Source organism: Carassius gibelio, chromosome A24, assembly GCF_023724105.1.
Source record: "Carassius gibelio isolate Cgi1373 ecotype wild population from Czech Republic chromosome A24, carGib1.2-hapl.c, whole genome shotgun sequence".
In the NCBI taxonomy this organism is placed as follows: Eukaryota; Metazoa; Chordata; class Actinopteri; order Cypriniformes; family Cyprinidae; genus Carassius; species Carassius gibelio.
Window position 1 is genome coordinate 2,780,452 of NC_068394.1, and position 20,062 is coordinate 2,800,513.

General features: G+C 36.4%; 2 protein-coding genes across 4 annotated transcripts; both read left to right on the top strand.

Annotated features, from left to right (window-relative positions):
• The first annotated feature begins 379 nt into the window (after positions 1 to 379).
• On the top strand, positions 380 to 10,246 carry LOC127945931 (3-phosphoinositide-dependent protein kinase 1). 2 transcript variants are annotated; one of them, XM_052542129.1, is made up of 14 exons: positions 380 to 547; positions 3,790 to 3,984; positions 4,077 to 4,119; positions 4,238 to 4,375; positions 5,111 to 5,255; positions 5,340 to 5,437; positions 5,553 to 5,628; positions 5,803 to 5,871; positions 7,053 to 7,149; positions 7,232 to 7,405; positions 7,481 to 7,710; positions 7,798 to 7,855; positions 8,521 to 8,673; positions 8,757 to 10,246. In XM_052542129.1, exons 1-14 carry the CDS (start codon positions 524 to 526, stop codon positions 8,868 to 8,870), a joined length of 1,614 nt encoding a protein of 537 aa, XP_052398089.1. In that variant the 5' UTR covers positions 380 to 523; the 3' UTR covers positions 8,871 to 10,246. The 2 variants fall into 2 exon arrangements, with proteins under 2 accessions (XP_052398089.1, XP_052398090.1); XM_052542130.1 differs by lacking the exon at positions 380 to 547 and adding an exon at positions 653 to 967.
• A 1,070-nt stretch (positions 10,247 to 11,316) lies between these two features.
• LOC127945944 (BTB/POZ domain-containing protein KCTD5-like) lies at positions 11,317 to 19,503 on the top strand. Of its 2 annotated transcripts, XM_052542154.1 has the most exons (7): positions 11,317 to 12,005; positions 14,638 to 14,746; positions 14,847 to 14,938; positions 15,999 to 16,094; positions 16,224 to 16,334; positions 17,699 to 17,824; positions 18,760 to 19,503. In XM_052542154.1, exons 1-7 carry the CDS (start codon positions 11,658 to 11,660, stop codon positions 18,787 to 18,789), a joined length of 912 nt encoding a protein of 303 aa, XP_052398114.1. In that variant the 5' UTR covers positions 11,317 to 11,657; the 3' UTR covers positions 18,790 to 19,503. The 2 variants fall into 2 exon arrangements, with proteins under 2 accessions (XP_052398114.1, XP_052398115.1); XM_052542155.1 differs by lacking the exon at positions 16,224 to 16,334 and having other exon boundaries at positions 11,663 to 12,005.
• Positions 19,504 to 20,062: the final 559 nt, after the last annotated feature.

Below are 20,062 nucleotides of genomic sequence, written 5' to 3' on the forward strand. Positions count from 1 at the left end.
TTTAATTAATAAGTGTTTTATAATATATATATATATAATACTAAGCTGTTCATGACTTTGTTATATAATTTCTTTTTTTTTTAATTTTTTTTTTTTTTTGTAATTATGTATTGATTGATGTTTTTCTGTATATTTCCCCTTGACTTAAAAGAAAATAATGACATCATCATGGTTCATTTCCAAAGACCATGACATTAACATTAAACAATGATGATACTATGGTGTCCAAAAACAAGCTAAGCACGTTTTGTTATGGGGGATGTTATAGCAATTCAAATATGGGTGATATACACACCTGCTGAACCACAGTTGCAAAACCGCTTCCATAACACTTATCACATTGATCCATGGAATTATTTGGGGATTCGCCGTTTGGGGCGCACAATATTTTTTCCCCTCTCGACTGCAGTAATGTTGTTGTGGCGTGACGTCACAGCCGTGAAACGAAGACGCAGAGCGGGCGGCCATGACTCCAGTCTCCACAATTATTTAATCCCTAATAAATTACCCACGGAAAACTTCCATGGCAAGAGCCACGAGTCAGATCGTGAGTACCGCCAGCGTTTCGAGAGCGCGGGCTCGAAGCCGCCTCGCGCCGCGTCGCGCGCGCTGCTTGTAACGGCGTTTTTTTGAGGGGTGGCGCGGGACGCTCGCGACCCTAGTGTTTAGCTTAGCATGTTAGCATCGTTAGCCCGCTAGTCCTCAAAACAAGCGCAAGTCTGTTAACCAGGAAGTGTCAACTTTTGTTTCTTATCGTAATTTACACCGGGATTTCTGAATGAATTATTAGTGTCGATGCTGATATTTTTAAGGGAACCGCGTGGGTAAATGCTCATTTTATTGTGTGTTAGCCCTGCGAGCTAATTCTGTCAACAAATGAAGTTGCTTGTTTTCTTAGCCGTTAGCCTGACCGCTAACTCACGACATAGGCTTTTGGTTGTGACCGTCTTAACCCTGCTCTAATAATGTACGTAAATCATCTAGTAAATGTTTATTTCTAATATTTATTTAAGTGAACATCCGGGGCTTTTCTTGGGTCTCTGATACACTACAACACCGCTTTTGAGTCAGTAGCGCTTCTAGCACAATCGCCTCAGGTTGTTTTGCCTCATTTGCGTGTCTTTTTCCAGGCAGTTTAGCATTATATCCCATAATCTAAGGAATATTAGCAGCATTATAAATCTGTAGCTGTCTATTAACTTGTCCGTGTTATCTTTGACTTGTTTAGGTGTGTTGTTTCTACTGAAATGAACCGACTCAGTTGCGGCCTATAAAAGTGGGTTAGAAATTTGCAAGGATTCACCTTCTCAGGTGTTTTTGACAGTTTATTATTACCCTGTATAACTTTATTTAGATCACTTGACTGAGGCATAACCCTTGTGGATATGATTTGTGAAGTATCAAGCTCATTTTGAGGCTCGTCTTCATATTAAACCAAGTTTGTAGCTGGTATATAGGTGTATTAAGATGTAAACATGCGTTGATGAAGCAAAGTAACTCTGGTCTGTTATTTCTGTAATTATCATTATTACATGAGCTTCATTGAGAGCTGTGAATTAATATTGTGGAGCATAGGTTGCAAAAAGCAGGTAAGGGAAGTTAACATGATTATTGCTGGAGGTTGACGTGTGACTCATGTTTTATTGAGGTGTTTTTGAAGTTAGTTCCTGTAGGAATTCAGATTCTGAATAATGTGAGCTGTAGTAAAAGGAAACTATTGATTATTATATCCAGAAGTGTGTGAGAAAGATCTAACATATGGGTTTACAGTGCTAGTTTGTTACCTTTTTAAAAATTTCCAGTATAATTTAAGCAGAGACACAAATTTAAATTATATATTAGGAGGACTGTGATTGAATGCCGTTGAACTCTTAAAATCTGTTTTATACAATCAGGATGACACTGTTTTCAGTTATCAAAAGCTTTAATCATTATGCAGTCATATTTGTTCTAGGTGAGCCAAAATTAGTTAAAAATCAATATCTAAAGTGTTAATACATAAACCATATGCTCTTGCTTTAGTTAGGCGGTTTTCTGTCAACTTTAAATGATGTACATGAATTTACAGTAATGATATCATACAAGCATTACATCAGAATTAATATTAAAAAAGCTCAATTTGAATAGTTTAAACTGTTTGTGAATATATATATATATATATATATATATATATATAGTTATTGAGAATTAATTTTTACTTTTATTTTATTTTTTAATATTGAAATAATTTATAGAATTTTTTTTTATAGAATATATATAATATATTTATATATACAGCAAAATGTAAAAACATCTCAACTTTTCAGAATGCCGCAAGTGCACCGCGGGTCATGTGACAAGAACTAACCAATCAGCTTCATCCTTTCCTGTAACAACGTTGAAAGCTCAGCCAAGATGAAGGAACAGCTGATCATAGTTTGTATATGGATTGCAATTTTGAAATAAATTTAGTAGCAGAGCTACTGCAAGCGATTTTTAGAGCTGCAAATCCATTTATCCTTCGCTGAAATTTCCGCGTCTCATGGAGAGAGCAGGTCATTGTTGCTTAGCAAAGACAGACGCCTCATGAGCGCTTCTGCCCGAGCGCTTTGGAAAGGAGGAGAAAGACGCGCCTAGCATTTTCCACACGTTTTTAGGCGCGATATGTGAACGGCCCCTAAGGCGCTCGCTCACTCAGTACGCGCTGAAGGCTCGTTGCAAAATGTCTAATGCATTTAACAGACCAGAAATAGAAGATCCTCCAACAACCAACAGGTCTGCTGTTTGGGTGCACTTTGGATTCCCTGTAAGCTATAATGGTGTACTGGTGTCTAAATGCTGCGGGGATAGTTTGTTGCGTGTATGTTTCTCCTTTTTTTCCGTCTTTTCCCAGATACTGACACAATAAGGTGATGTCGGCGTAAATGAGTTGACATGTTTCAAGTATTCCCGCTGGTGTAGCAGATGCCACATATTGTTGTTTTTTTATCTACCACTCTCTTGCCATCACCATTATAGCTTAAAGGGAATCCAAAGTGCACCCAAACACCAGACCTGTTGGTTATTGGAGGATCTTCTATTTCTGGTCTGTTAAACGCATTGGCTATTTTGCAACGAGCCTTCAGCGCGTACTGAGTGAGCGAGCGCCTGCTGAGTAGCCTAACATAAACATATAACTATAAGTTGGTGTTTTTTTTCTTCTTCGGGAGTGTCAGGGGCGTTGCCTGTTACGTTGTTTGGGTTATTGGGCTACCTTGTTGAACGCATATCATTATATTTCTCTCTTCTTTTTTTTTTTTTTATATATTTAATTAGTCCAACGAACCGTTCGGTACATAATGCGTACCGCGTACCAAACCGAAAGCCTCGTACCAAACGGTTCAATACGAATACACGTATCGCTACACCCCTTTTATATATATATATATGTATGTGTATGTGTGTTTGTGTGTGTGTGTGGGGGGGGGTGTGTGTGTGTGTATATTTTACTATTTGACACACACATGTATACATGGTGTATTATATTAATTAAAAAAATTATATTTAGCATTTATTTATAATTTTCTATAATTTTTTTTTTTTTGCATTTTACATATTTAGTAAATTATTAACAATATATATTAGCTTTAGCATGTTGTAAAATTTAGTTTATTATATAAACTAATATATTTAAAAAAATTATAAAATGATAATCATTTAAAATGCTAAAACTTTGAACTGTGTGAAGTATGTATTAATTTAATCAAAGGCAGTAGATGAGTAATGTGGGAAATACACTGACTCTCTCTCTCTCTCTCTCTCTCTCTCCAGTATGATGTTGCACCCCTCCGCTCCTCTGTTCTCATCTCCTGTCCATCAATGGTAAGAGGCCAGCAGGACACGCCCCGTCTCCACGGCAACAGCATGGAGGGACAGGCTCCACCCCCCCAGCCCACCCAGCCTCGCAAGAAGAGACCCGAGGATTTCCGATTTGGAAAAATATTGGGAGAAGGCTCCTTCTCTACTGTATGACTTGCACACATCAATGCACATTTGATGTACCTTAGCTAGTTTTACTCATTTAAAATACCAACCTTTGCTGTTTTTGCTGCTTACAGGTTGTCTTAGCAAAGGAGCACTCGACGGGGAAAGAGTATGCAAGTAAGGCATTATACCATCAGACTGTGGTTCATATGCATTTGAAGTTATCACTATTACATTTGACATGGACTGTCGGATGTGAGCCTGTACTGAAAAATGTTGGTGCATGTTTCAACAGTTAAGATCCTGGAAAAGCGCCACATAATGAAGGAGAACAAAGCACAATATGTCAAGAGAGAAAGAGACATCATGTCACACCTGGATCATCCGTTCTTTGTTAAGCTCTATTTCACCTTTCAAGATGAGGAGAAGCTGTGTATCCTTCACACATACATACACAACAAGTGATTGAGCAATAAAGATTGTCCAGTTTTAATATCTATAGAGCACAGCAGGGTGGCTGTCATATTTACTTTGATAGAAAAATTTGATAGAAATTGTAGAAACGGTTTATTTTTATTATGTAAAATATTATATTATAATTCATAATCATGATTCCTGCTTCTCTTGATTTATTAAGCACAATCATCTGCAATATTTTCCCTCTGGTTATTTATCCTGAAAGCATTTTAATTTGGCATTATCTTTAATTGTTAACAAGCCTCAACAAGCTTTCATGGCTATGGTTGCCAGATTTGAAGAGTTTAAATCCCCCAATCAGATCAAATCCTTACATTTTCTGCTTAGTGGTTTATTTAATATTCCTTAGCTGGCAACCATGTGCACAAACTGTTTACATTATGGAAAAAGTGCCAATGAACTAAGTATATCATCATAGAAAATATTATTTATATAGCATTCTATACTACACTATTTTTGTGCAAAAATGTGCCTTCTCTCACTATTTTGTGTAATACACAAAATATTAATATATGTAAATTAACCAGATGTGTGCTTTTTGAACTGTCACAAATGGGCGCTACATTCAACAGCAATAATCTGAAGATGTTGACCAATTAATTGGAGTGGCTGATAGCAATAAATTACTGACCAAGACCTGTCTGATGTCAACACTGCAGTCATTCAAATGCTTTCCTGAATGCACTGTCAGATTTTGGATTGAGCTACGCTAAAAATGGCGAACTGTTGAAATATATTCGAAAAATAGGCTCGTTTGACGAGACCTGCACACGTTTCTACTCTGCTGAGATAGTTTGTGCTCTTGAGTACTTGCATCAGAAGGGCATCATCCACAGGTCAGTAGGTTTGTCTTTAAGTTTTTTATTTTATTGCATGGCATGGATTTATTGATATCTTGTATTATTGTGGTTTTCTTAAAGGGATCTGAAGCCGGAAAATATTCTGCTCAGTGAGGAGATGCACATTCAAATAACAGACTTTGGCACGGCCAAACAACTGTCCTGTGACAGCAAACAAGGTAAACACACATACACTGCATAACGATCGTCCTCTGACAGTGTAAACATTCATACAGAAGTATCCTCTAATGCTTTTACTAAGTGATACGGACATTCTGATGCTTCCTCCTGCAGCAAGAGCAAACTCATTTGTTGGTACGGCTCAGTATGTCTCTCCTGAATTACTGACTGAGAAATCTGCCTGCAAGAGGTAAACACGGATGATGAATATTTCAGTTGTAGTGCTTTCATGAGTAAAGATCCAGGCCTAATTCAGAGATGCTGATGTTTTTTGTTCTGAATGTAGGAGACAATGGGTGCAATAGCTAAGCAAGAACAGTGGTTTATTTGTGCATTTGGCTGAAAATACTTTTATTTCTTGTAGTTCGGATCTCTGGGCATTAGGCTGCATCATCTACCAGCTTGTTGCTGGTTTGCCACCGTTCAGAGCTGGGTAAGTTGACTTTCAAATGTGTAAAACTACTTGTGAACTACTAGTCAGCTAATTGAGCCCTGTGTAATGAGACTGGTTTCAGATTTCAAAATAAATGTTTTTTATGGTGTTATTACATCAATGCATTCTTGCATTCATGACAGCTTGATGAGCAACACAGAATTAGAGTTTAAATTTGATTGTGCTACTAACACTTTTAATAAGATTTCCTGCAGAAATCATTGCAATATGCAGATTTGCTGAAGAAACATTTCAGATAATTATACGTGTAAAATAGAGATATTTTGTAACAAATGTTTTTACATTCACTTCTGATCAGTTTAATCAGTTTTTTGCAGGATAAAAGTTTTAATTTCTTTAAAAATAAATTGTTACACCTACTAAACTTTTACAGGAGTGTTCATTGAGGAAAATGGCAAAATATATAGTGTAATTAATAAAGAAACAGAATCCACACGTTGCAATACTTAACTATGCAGTTTGTCAGCGCCCAAACATTTAAAGGTGCAATGTGTAATATTTACAACTATCTATTTAAAGAAATGCAATATATCTATGTGTTCAGATGTGTATAAAGACCTTACTTAATGAACCGTTATGTTTTTATCACCTTAGATTGAACTGCTCTAAAGAGCGCGTTTCATCACTTAGTAGCTCTTATGAATAAAACACGGACACAGTGAATAACAATTACATTAACACGTGCAATAACATTGATTTATTGAAGTATAATATAATTCCTTAATTATCTTTTGTAAAGAAATCTCATTGTTCTCTGCTGTATTTACCAACAACATCTTGTTGACCATGGTAGCTTCTCTAAAGTGAGCGCGGGACCGAGCCTTTGGTTGCAATTCACAACCTCACCACTAGATGCCGCTAGAATTTACACACTGCATCTTTAACCAATTAACCTCACATTTATGCATTTAGCTGATGCTTTTATTTAAAGTGACTTACAGTGGATTTAGGCTATTCATTTTATTTCTTTAACAGTATGTGTGTTAACTGGGAATTGAACTTATGACCTTTTGCGCTGCTAATGCAATGCTCTACCACTGAGCTGACTAGCTAACTGACTAGTTGGTTATTGGGTGATCATGACCCAATCCTAACATCTTCTTTGTTCATGTGATGAAGTCTCCAGTCACTAATCATTGTTTTCTTTTAATCCATCACAGGAATGAGTATCTAATATTCCAGAAGATTATAAAGCTTGAGTACGAGTTTCCTGAGAAATTTTTCCCTAAAGCTAAAGACCTTGTGGAGCAGCTTCTGGTCAGCCTTATTAAATCATGAATCTTTGTTTATAGTGTAGGTGTGGATCAGCTGTGCACTCATTGGTGTCTTGTTTTCACAGTCACTGGATCCATGCAAGCGCATTGGCTGTGAGGAGATGGGCGGCTACGGGCCGCTGAAGTCCCACCCTTTCTTTGAGACCGTTGGCTGGGACGATATCCATTTACAAACTCCCCCCAAACTAACGGCGTATCTGCCTGCCATGTCTGAGGATGATGAGGACTGCTATGGAAACGTGAGTTAACACAAATATCTCACACAGAGGTCTGAAATCTAGAGTATTGTTAATTGTTTTCTCGTTCATTTTCAGTATGATGATCTCCTCAGCCAGTTCAGTTGTATGCAGGTGGCACAGCCGGGCCACTCCCCTTTAGTTCCCTTCACAGGAGAGACAAGTCAACCTACATATAACCCCTCCCCTAGTGTGGATCAGTTTATACATATTCATGAGCTGGACAGTAATAGCATGGAGCTCGACCTACAGTACAGCGACGAGGAGAAACGTGTCTTACTGGGCAAGCAGAGTGCTGCAAACCCATGGTACACAAATAAAACATCTTTGTATGTGACTTTCTATCCTTCTATACCTTCTGTAACCATTCTTTTCTTATGTTTATTTTTTAACAGGCACCAGTTTGTGGAGAATAACCTCATTTTAAAAATGGGCCCAGTGGACAAACGCAAAGTGAGTCACTGTTGGTAATATATATGTAATATGTAATCAGCTAGATTTAGATCCTATTCTTGAACAAATTATTTTTATGATGTGGTTCAAGTCCATTCAACTCCTGAATCAATGATATAGTTATTTTAAGTGAATCAAACCTATACAGCAAAGCAGTGTAGTACATTCATTTCCTTATTCTTAAGATTTGGTTCCTTTTAGTCAATTAAAACCACTCAGGATGCTCAAAGTGTTCTTTTCGGTTCCTGACTCTTATGAATTGTTTTGTTGTAGTGACTCAAAACTATACAGGACAACCAATATAGCTTCACCAGTTCCTAAAAGAATCACTCTGGTACTTTTTAGTTAATAAAAACTGGGGGACAGAAATACTCAATTCTTCTTTCTGTTTGAATTAAAACCACACCAGCACGATCGTAGTATGCCACCCAGTTCCCCAATGAATGGCTCGTGTGATTTGGTTATTTTTAGCAAATCAAATCAAACAGCACGACCAGTGTAGTCTGAATCTTATGAACTCATTCTTTTTAGTGAATCGAACTCTGTTGGAACGCTATATTGATCAATCAGCATCCAGCACCAGAACTTTCCATTTTTGTAATCATACTTGAGTATAAGAGTTGAAGTGTTTTTCTTTTTCATCGTGTTTCCTCCTTTTTGTGTAGGGTCTGTTTGCACGGAGGAGACAGTTGCTACTGACTGAAGGTCCTCACTTGTACTATGTGGATCCGGTCAATAAAGTTTTGAAAGGGGAGATTCCTTGGTCACCTGAACTGAGGCCTGAAGCGAAGAACTTTAAAACCTTCTTTGTTCACACGGTATCTACAATCCCAATTATCTTCTCGTACCACTTCTGCGTGTTTTAAACCGGATGTTTAATGATCACGATTTGTTCCCATAGCCAAACCGGACATACTATCTAATGGATCCAAGTGGCAACGCTGACAAATGGTGCAAGAAAATCCAGGAAGTTTGGAGGAAGATCTACCACAAACACCAAAGCCCCAGCTTATAGGACTACAGCGCCCCCCCCCCCCCCTCCTTTGGCCACACCCCCCACAGCCCTCCAGCCAATCACAGGACAGGGACATGCCCCTGTAAAGACATCTCTCTCCAGCTATATTTTGTCTTTCTGTCTCTTCATATATCAGTCCTGTCACTCCCAGGCACTTTCTCTGTTCGGATTCAGTTGTTTCGCACGTCGAGGGTGGAGTCTTTACAACCAAAAGCAGCAAGGCCGTAGTCAGCATGTCTTGTCGTGCAAGCAAGCCATAGAAAATCACACGTTTAGACAATTACGCAAGTATTTCCAACGATTTCAACCGATGCAGATAACAAACACTCAGTCTCCACCTGTCTGTTGCGAAACAAGCACACACGTTATACTTCTCTCGCTCGATGCTCACACACACTCAGCTACTTCAGATATCTAAATGGGATAAAAAGTGTGTTGCTTAAGTCTGCATTTAGAGTTAAGGCGGGTCCTTTTACCTTTATTGGCTACAGTAGCTGGTCTTGCTGATTCCGATTGGAGGATGTGGTGTCTGACGTCTCCTAAGCATGTTCACGTTACTTTCAAATTGCAGGAGACGGCACCACACCACCACAAAAGCCACATGGGTAATGTGGTTTGAGAGGATAATTTGTCGCCCCTTCGGCCCCCATGCTAAAAGCACGACTGAGTTTAGTTGTTTTCCTTTAAAGTGCTTGCATTGTAACGGTATGCATTGCTGATTGGAGGCTTGTGACGGAGGGGCAATCTGATCGTGTGTGCGTGCGTGATTGGCTCCTCTCATTTGGCCGTTTTTAACAGGAAGTCCATGGAGTGAGTGAGACGACAGACTGAGTGTGTGCGTGCGTGCATGCGTCTTCCTGATCGGTCTCAGATGACTGTGATGTACAGTTGATGTAATATTGCAAATGGGAGGTGAGTAAAGAGGTGACTCTCTAGGATCCAGGTTTTGTATTTTTATTCTTGTATAAGGTTATTGGGCCGCTCCGTTCTGGCCTGGCTTCTCTGTGTTATTTAAATTCTAATATATGAAAGCATATTTGGATTGAAGTCATGTTCCAGGGCCTTGCTGTGTATGTATTGAAAATGTAAAGCCTTTGAATGTGAAGAATTATTGTAAACTATGATATTTTACTGCTTTTGTTTTCTTACTATATCATATACATTTTCTATTTGCGCAGTGATTGGCTCATTTCTGATAATTTAATGCCTGTGTGCGCACGGCCCCGCTTGTCTGTGTGTGTGTGTGTGTGATACAGTGTGCGTGTGTGTGTGGGTGGGTGGGGCCCTTGTAGGCAAAGTGTGTATTCTTCTTGTCGGCATTTGCGCTCGACAAAACCTAGAACTGAAATAAAGCATGTAGGGTTTTAGGCCAACAACCACAGTCTCTTTGTGTTTCCTATGCATTTGAACAGTATTTATTTTTCCCAACAGCCAAAAGAAAATGTATTTATTGTATATATGTGTTGGTAAGTCAGTAAATCAATTAGACCCCCTCATTAAGATTAGTTCACTAATACCTGTATGGAAATCTCAATCTTCCGCTCTACAGTAAATGCATGGAATTTCACATTTGTTCGTGGAGCCTTCCAGTCTAATATATGGGCTCTGTCTCAAACCCATTGGCCTTTTGAGAATCACAGGCATCATATGATGAACAAATAAAGGTTTAATTACAAGTATTGCACCTGTAATGCAGAGGGGGAAAACAGCTGTTTAGACATGTTTCTCACTATTTAAACACATCCACGTTTTAAATCCCATGGATTCAAATCTGGATATTCTTACTGAGATCTGTAGCATTAAAGGAGTAATTCACTTCCAGAACGAAAATTTTGTCATCCACTTGTTCTAAACCTGGGTTTCTTTGTTCTGTGACACAAAATATATTTTGAAAATGTTGATGGGCACCATTGACTTCCATAGCAGGAAAAACACACACCATGGAAATCAACTGTTCGGATAAAAACATTTTGTTTTCAACAGAAAAAAGAAACTCATACAGGGTTGGAACAAGTGGAAGGTGAGAAAATGATGACATAATTTTCATTCTGGATGTGAACCGTTCCTTTAATAAATACGAATCTTGATGTCGAATCGGTTCTTTCGGACGATTCACTTCAATCTTTTAAGAACCGAGTTAAAAATTCACTAATATTGAAAATGTTTTGTTAAACTAAAATCTGGTGTAGAAACAATTTTCATTTAGAATTTGCTAATTTTCACGATTAATTACCAATTAACGGCAAGTAACACATTGAATTAAATGTAAACATTTTTAGTAGAAAGACCGAAATAGAATTTTCTTGTAAAACATACTCCAATAATTTTTACTTACATCTTTGAACAATTTTAGTTACAGCTAATTAAATGGTTTTATGTAAAAATAAAAAATAGCAGTATTATTTAATATGACTGAATCAGCCTGACTGTATACCTACTCAAAAAAAAAAATGCAGTGGTAAATCACGTTCAAACTTATGATTGCAAATTCATTGCACTTTACACAACCATTGTGAATCACAAAACTGATAAAAGTAAAATCTTATTTATTATTTTGTAATATTACAAAAATAAATAACCTTATTTTAATGTCGATAATTAATCCCAATGTAATTTTTTATGATGTTACCGTCTAACAATTTTACTGTAAATTTTTTTGTTAAACTATTATTCAGATGAGTGATTCTCAAACACTTTGCTCAGCGGTTCACAAAAAAAAGTATCGGTTCAAAATCATTTCGAATCACTAGTAATGCAATCGTAAAAGCTACAGTAGCATACATCTAGATGTCTCGCATAACAACACAGCTCGTGCCTTTTCAGTGTCTCGAGTTACACACACACACACACGCACACAAAAGTGAGGGGTGTTTGTTCCTCTGCTCCGTGGGAGAGGCGCGCGGTCACCGTTACGCATTTCAGCAGAGCAGCGCGCGCAGGATGGCCGAGAGTCACGGCGAGATCAGCGGCCAGGACCGGTCACCGGTGCAAAACATCAACCACAGATCCTCCAAGTGGGTCCGTTTGAACGTCGGTGGCACGTATTTTCTGACCACCAGACAGACGCTGTGTCGGGACCCCAAATCATTCCTGTTCCGGCTGTGCCAAGCGGAACCAGACCTCGATTCTGATAAGGTAAGTAACTACAGTCTGATTTATTTCACTGAGAGATCATTTCGCCAGTGCAGCTAATATAATTAGTCTAGATGAATGCAAGCCAGACCATTTATTTATTTAGTTAATTTATAAGTAATTTATAAAGAATGGCTGTGAAAAGTAGGTTAGAGAGTGTAGAAGTCTTTGAAATCAGCCTGACATACAACCTCTTTAAAACCTATTTCATTTCAAGTTTATAATACTATTATATTGCTATCATTTATGCAATTAAATTGTAAAAAAATATATCATTTTATTTATGCAAACCTATTATTATCCTATTGTTATAATTAATATATGAACATTATTATAAAAGTGCATCTACAGTTCGTGATTTAAAACCAAAAATATAAGCAATGTAAAAATGCTGTAATGTAAATAAAACCAAAGCTGAAAGCTGTACATTAATTATTTTTTTTTTAAATGCTATACATAACCTTTTGTTAACAAGACAAAAGCTGTCTGTCTTCTCAATTCTGAGGAGTTTCTTTAAAGTGGGTCATGAGTATGAAGCTGAATCTAGTTGTTATTTAATATAATTAGTTCATAATCGCTTATATTGTTGTATAGACTTATTTGTATTGTCTATGGTCATTTGGGGCTTGTCCAGATGGTTGTTTTTGTCTAGAGTTGTTTTCCTGTCGGATGGACATGAACAAGCCCTCTTTTACTGTCTGCTCCACCCCTCCTCTCTCAGTCCCAGAACAAGGTCTCTTCTGTTGTTCTCTGTGAGTGTTCATGGCTGGGAAGATGTGTCATGTGGGTGGATTGTGGCACCTTGTTTGTTTGTGGCATTCTGGGGTGACCGTGCAATGACATCATCAGCACATCTGCTCCAGTTTTGCCTTGTAATCTGGACACAATCCTGCTTATGCACCTGAGATGTGTCAGAGATCAGGGTTACACTGCATGGGTCAGATCAGGCAAAGATCAAGTGTAGGCTTGTGATATGTTTGTGCCTTTAATTGTTTTCAAAAAAATATTAGAATCTGTTTTTTATCTTTTCTTTTTTTTTTTGCTTCCAAAAATGCACTGTGAAGAAAATATTTTGTTCAACTAAAATGTGCCCTGGAAAAAATCTAGTGTAGAAACAATTTTCACTCAGAAATTGCTAATTGTCACATTTAATTATAAATGAATGGCAAGTAACACATTGAATTAAATGTAAAAATATTAAATAGAAAAACCGAAATAGTATTTTCCAATCATTTTTATTTACAAAAATTTGGTTACGTCTAAATTAATTGCTTTAATGTAAAACATTTTTTACTATTATTTAAAATGACTGAATCAGTCTGACTACCTACTCCAAACTGGATTTTGTGTGTGTTTGTGTGTGTGTGTAAAATCACGTTAAAACTTTATGCAACCACTGTGAATCACAAAACTGATCAAATAAATACAATATATAAGTAAAATATATTTTTTTTAATAAATAAAAATTTAAAACTAAGTAGAAACTGCATTGTGGTGACACTTAATGGATGAAAATAAATATTTTGTAATATAAAGATGAAGTACTTGCTTGTATTATTAAATATCCCATATGAATCAGAAAACCGATAAAATATATAAAACTATTATTAAAAACTGAGTAGAAATACCATTATTGTGGCATGTTAAATGGGTGAAAATTATTTTCTACAGTCTATGAACTTATTGCACAATGTTTGAATTTATTATAAATAAGCCAAAGTATTTTTTTTTTGTTAAAATACTTTATCCTAGCAATAATCTTCCAATATGCTGAGATATTATAAAGTAAGTTATTTGTAGTTACCAGAACCTTACCCTGTTTATTACTCCACCAATAGTGTGTATTTTGGGGCGGATCTACATGTCTGTTCAACCAATCCCAGATTAGGGCAGGGCAGTTTTGGAAAACATGTTGGTAACAGTCATTATTTTTGTTATTTTGTTTGGAGGCGACAAACACACAGTACTTCTTTAAATCTTATAACATAAGGATCAATTAAAGTGCATATTAAAGCGATATCATTGCACTACAACAAAAATAAAATACATTTTTGCCATTTGCACAGCATGTGGCACATTGTTTTTGGGTTCGCGCAGCCCCTGCTGTCTCACCTCCTCTCATCTCTCAAATCTCAGGCGGTAATCTCAAAATAACCCTAATCCAGAATAATCCTGCTCTCTAGGGGCTTTAACCCTTTAAAGTCTCTGAGGCTCTGGGAAATCACTTCAGGCTGTTTGTGGCCCAGTTTTGATAAAAGAGTGATTTGAGCCTCACTCACTGTTTGAATCGTCCTGGTTGAAGGTTGTATGGGCTTTGATTTCTCGTGCATGTGCGTATACCATTATTTTTTAATGACTGTTGCCTGCGTGCCATTACAGACAGACACCGGCTCTCACACACGCACAGAGCATTAATGTTTAAACTCACTTTCCTCTAATGCTTCTCCTCTCTCAGTGTTTGCAGACTCGCACGATATATGCTAAAACAAAAACACACGATTTTGCGAATGAGAACTTGATTTTCACCCTTTATGTAGCATTGTTTTTTTTTCAATAGTTGCTAAAGCATTCAGTAGGCTATATATAATGATACATTAATAACGTTTCTTTCTTGGTCTATTGGTTTCTACTGTAGGATGAGTCCGGGGCGTATTTGATTGACAGGGATCCCATTTATTTCGGGCCTGTGCTGAATTACCTCAGACATGGGAAGCTGGTCCTCAACAAGAACCTGACGGAGGAGGGTACGGCGTTTTTCCCCAGTCAAACTGACACGACTGAGACTGTGATTGTAGCTTTCATTCTGTCTGTGTGTCTGTGTGTGTGTGTGTGTGTGTGTCTCAGGAGCTCTTGAAGAAGCCGAGTTTTACAACATCACATCATTAATAAAACTCATCAAAGACAAGATCAATGAAAGAGAAGGCAAGAGGACACATGTAAGGGAACAGGAACACACACAATTCACTTGTCCTTTACCATTATTTTTAGATCCTTTATTCAAAGCAGACTTTAAACAGAGATATGCTGTGTGGGCGATTCATGCTGTTATTTTTAATCTTATTTGTATACAGTTTTATTAGTCTAATGCTTTAGTTCAGTTTTTCTTTCTTTTTATTTTATTTTTCAGTGATTGTATTATGTGCTTTTGTCATTTTTATTTGTTTTTTCTTAATATTTCCATTTATGTTCAGTATATTTTTTGTTGTTTTTTTTTTTTTAGGTTGAGTTTTAGTTTTTATTTCCTTTTAGCAGTTTTAGAGCTTCAGCTTAAACTTATTTCAATTTTTTTTTATCTAATAGTTTTTCATATAATATTAGTTTTGTATGTAATTTCAGCTTTATTTCAATGAACAATGTTTTTTTTTTAGTTTTAGTTAATGATTGCAACCCTGATGATTCATCATCACAATACAGTAATGTCATTGGCACAATAATTACATTAATGTCAAAAGATTTATTCTAGGTTCAGGGAAAGTTAAAGTTAAATTGCTTATGCTGCTGGAAACTTTGACTAATGTAAATTATATTTTTACTTCATGGAGCAAAATATTTCCCTTATTCTTAAAACATTAAAGCAGTAATTTGCCAGAATAATAACTTGCCATAACTTAACTGCATGACATATATTAAATTATATTTAACTCTAAATATTCAATATACAGTGGCCTCAGATAATATAAACACTTAAAAATGTATGATGGAATTAAAAATGTAAGCTATGAATGTTTTATGCACACAGACACACACACACACACACACATATATATATATAGGGAAACTGACAAAATAAGATGTATTGTTAAAAATGAAGGTAAAAACATATAGATAGTTAATGTGATGAACTAAATCTGTGGAAATATTTTTCAAGCATAAACAGGCAGTGAGCAAATCAACATATATTTAATTTATTTTAAATTACATTTCTTTATTTTATGATGTAGATGAAGGACAAATGTTTTACATACTGTATTTCACCATCCTTGTCTCTGTTTTCAGACACCGGTCAAGCATGTTTACAGAGTGTTACAGTGTCAAGAGGAAGAACTTACTCAGATGGTCTCGACCATGTCAGACGGATGGAAGTTCGAGCAGGTAAATCAAACCCACCTTTAGTTCATTTGTTTATTCACGCTCCACAACAATCAGAATCGCTCCCGCCGCTTCAGCTGAGCTGCCGTGTGTGATGCAGGCCCTGCCTTACGCTCTGATTGGTTGTTGCAGCTTGTCAGTGTAGGTTATGGGCGGGCCCAGAAGTCAGAGTTTTTCCTGATTGTGTCTCGAGAGGTGAAGGGGGAGGAGTCAAGCCAAACTCACCCCGCCCACAGTGGAGAGGTGTGTCCAATGATCCCCTGTCCTCCCACTAACCAATGCATGCTGTCACAAGTTTGATTTTCATTGCAATTGTCACAGTGAATGCTGTTTCCTACACAGATGTTGGTGATGCACATGTGTTCTGCATGCTTAAAAGTGTTACCAGGTGTTTTAACAAGTCTGCATGCAAATGCATTCCTATGCATGTTGACAATTTAAATGTTTTTATTTTTGTTAAAGGGATTGTTCACCTAAAGATGACCGGTTCAAAATCTGTACTTCATTATTACGATAATTTATGCACTTTTCATACTGTTCACACACAATGAAAGTGAATGGGAATCATTGCCATCAAGCTCCAAAAATGACACACATAGCTTAATAAATGAATGAAATCACAATTAAATTACAGTCATAAATAGCTTTTGAGTCACAGTTGTTTTGTTCTTTTTAAAATATGCCAAATGCTATTTTTCTATGAACAATCATCACTGATGTCAAACCTCCATTTGAATAAAGCAAACTCCAATGAGATTTAACAGTTACAGCAGATGAAATGTTTCCAGTGACTCATAATCATTGCCATTTTTGGTGGACTGTCACTTTAAAGGAGTAGTTTGCCTAAAAAGGAAAATGTCCTGAAAATGCATTTACCCTCTCCCATCCAAGATGTAGATGAGTTGTTTCTTCATCAGAACATTTGTATAAATGTAGTGTTATGTCTCTTGATCAGCAACGGATGCTCTGCAGTGAATGGGTGCCGTCAGAATGAGAGTCCAAACAGCTGATAAAAACATCACAATAATCAACAATTAATCCACATCACTACAGTTCATAAGTTAACGTCTTGTGAAATAAAAAGCTGTGTTTGTGTAAGAAACAAACCCATCATTTAACTTTAAAATTTGACTTTAACTTTTTCAGGCCAAAATATGAGTCAATAATCCATAACACTTCTTTCTATGAAAAAAGACCATCTGCTGTTGTCCTCTCAAAAAACCTCCTAATTTGTTCTTTAGAGCGGTTTTTGGACAGTTTTTCCTTATAAACAGTGTTTGCATATTTCCCTCCTAATTCAGACAAAACAACTTTTTCACTGGCGAAAGCAATATTATGTATAGAGGATTCTCTGGACTCTCATTCTGATGGCACCCATTCACTGCAGAGCATCCATTGGTGAGCAAGTGATGTAATGCGATATGCTCCAAATCTGTTCGGATGAAGAAACAAACATCCTGGATGGGCTGGGGGTGATCGGATATTCAGTGAATTTAGATTTTTGGGTGAACTATTCCTTTAACTATATCTATAGTCACTCAATGAGGACTGTTGCTGATCTCTGTCTGTTCTTCTCCATTTCTGTCTTTCATTTGTGTTGTGTGTAGTTGGTCAGTATCGGATCCTCCTATAACTATGGTAATGAAGATCAGTCGGAGTTCTTGTGTGTTGTTTCTAAGGAGCTGCACAACCAATCATACAGCAGCAACACTCAACCCAGTGAGAAAGCCAAGGTAAGCAGCATGTGTGTTTGGTTGTGTTCTAAATGCATTACTAGCACACTACTTACAGTGTATTGCACAGTATATCTGGAATACTGACTAATACTTATACACTAATACAAGTATGTGAAACAGTATGGTTTTGACCTTATAACATTGGTCACATGTCCTCCATTCAAGCATACAATCACATAATTGTATTGATTGCATGCATTCTTATGTATAAGTCAGTCAGTCATTCAAATCATAATGGATATCACTTTTGGTTTATTTCTGGAAACGTAGTAATTGTAGGATGTCCTTGGATTATGTGCATACAGAAAATCATATTATGCAGAGTATATACTACCGTTATTTTATTTAAATGATTACTTTTATTAGAAAGTATACATTAAATTGGTCAAAAGCACCAGGAAAGACATTTATAACGTCACAAATATATATATATATATATATATATATATATATATATATATATATATATATATATATATATAAACAAAAATGCTGATCTTTTGAACTTTATATTCATCAAAGGATCTTGTATCCCCAGTTTTTACAAAAATATGAAGCAGCATAACTGTTTTCAATTGTGATAATAACCAGAAATGCTTCTTGAGCATCAGAATCAGAATATTCTCATGATTTCTGAAAATCATGTGACACTGAAGACTGAAGTAATGATGCTGGAAATTAAGCTGCGCATCACAGAAATAAATTACATTTTACAATATATTCACACAGAAAACAGTCATTTTGATCTGTAATAATATTTCACAATATTACTGATTTTACCGTATTTTTGAACAGTAGTGTACATACTAAAGTCTTCAGGAATATTGGGAATAGTATGTTATTCCAAACATGGCTGTTGTGTTTTAGGGTATTGGTGACAGATTAGTAATCTTTTGTCGTATTATCTAAATCCTCTGTCGTTTCCCCCTCAGATTCTACAGGAGCGCGGTTCTAGAATATGATGATCTAGAGCTGCCATGTTTAGAGATGCATCAGTTCTTTCTAGAACATTCCATGAGCTTGTTCTCTTCACGCCTCGAGAGCACTGGACACCTGACGCACGCAAGCAGCACAAGAAGAGCACATCCACTGTAATCCAGTCTTTATGGTGCCTGTTCATCTGAATTTAAACTGAGATGGATTCAGAGACTGATTTGGATTCTCTGGTCAGGATCTGGGAAACTGGACCCATGTCAATCTCAGGGATCGAAAGGAAATGGACAGGTCGCTTTGAATCACTACCCACCTGTTGCGAAAATAAAGATTTTGAACAGCAGTACAAGTTTTGCAGTAGCACCATGGTTGGGCACAAATTTTTATGCAAGATTGTAGAGCTTAGTAATATTTCCTAGTGTTGAGATTTTAGATTACTAGTATTCAAAAGTCCGGGGATGGGAAGATTTCTCAGTGTTTTTGGTAAGTAATGTCTACAATAAATAATGTGATGGGAAAATACAGTAATAATGTTAATTATTATTACAACTTCAAATGACTGTTTTCTACTGTGATATTTTGTAATATGCAATTTATTCCTGTGACCAAAGCTGAATTTTCAGCATCACTACACCAGTCTTCAGAGTCACATGATCCTTTTAATACACTGATTTGCTGCTCAAGCAAATAAAAGTATTATTTTCTTGCAAAATAAATAAATAAAAATAAAAAATCTTACAGAACCCAAACTTTTGAATGATAGTGTATATCACTACAACACATTTGACTGGAAACTGTATGTTTTTTTTTCTTACTCCTTTTAAAAAATTATCGCTTTTGCACTACTGCTATTATTAAGCAATATTTTAGAGGTATCAGTTAAGAAATGTGTTAGTGTGTCTTAATACTGAATCCTTGGCTGGACCTTAAAGGGAAGGAGCTTTTCTGTCTGTCCACCAAGAGGAGAGACAGGTTATGTGAAGCATTTTAATGCACCTTGCCTTTCCTGATCATGCACATTTTGATATATATTATAAGGTAACAGTGGATGCATTTGTATGTCATTTTGAAAATGCCTGTACTGCAAAATCATGTCACACTGAAGTAGCTGAATGTAGCAACATGCATCCGCAAACTTTTAAGATACAAATGCATTTTTAACAAATAGTCATGTGTCTGTGTTTTTGCTGCCATTGTGGAAAAATTATAATTTATAAAACAAAATTAAAGCTATATATTAAAAATCTTTTTTAATCTAAAAAAATACATCTTTTTTAAATAGTTAGCAATTTTGCTTTTTAC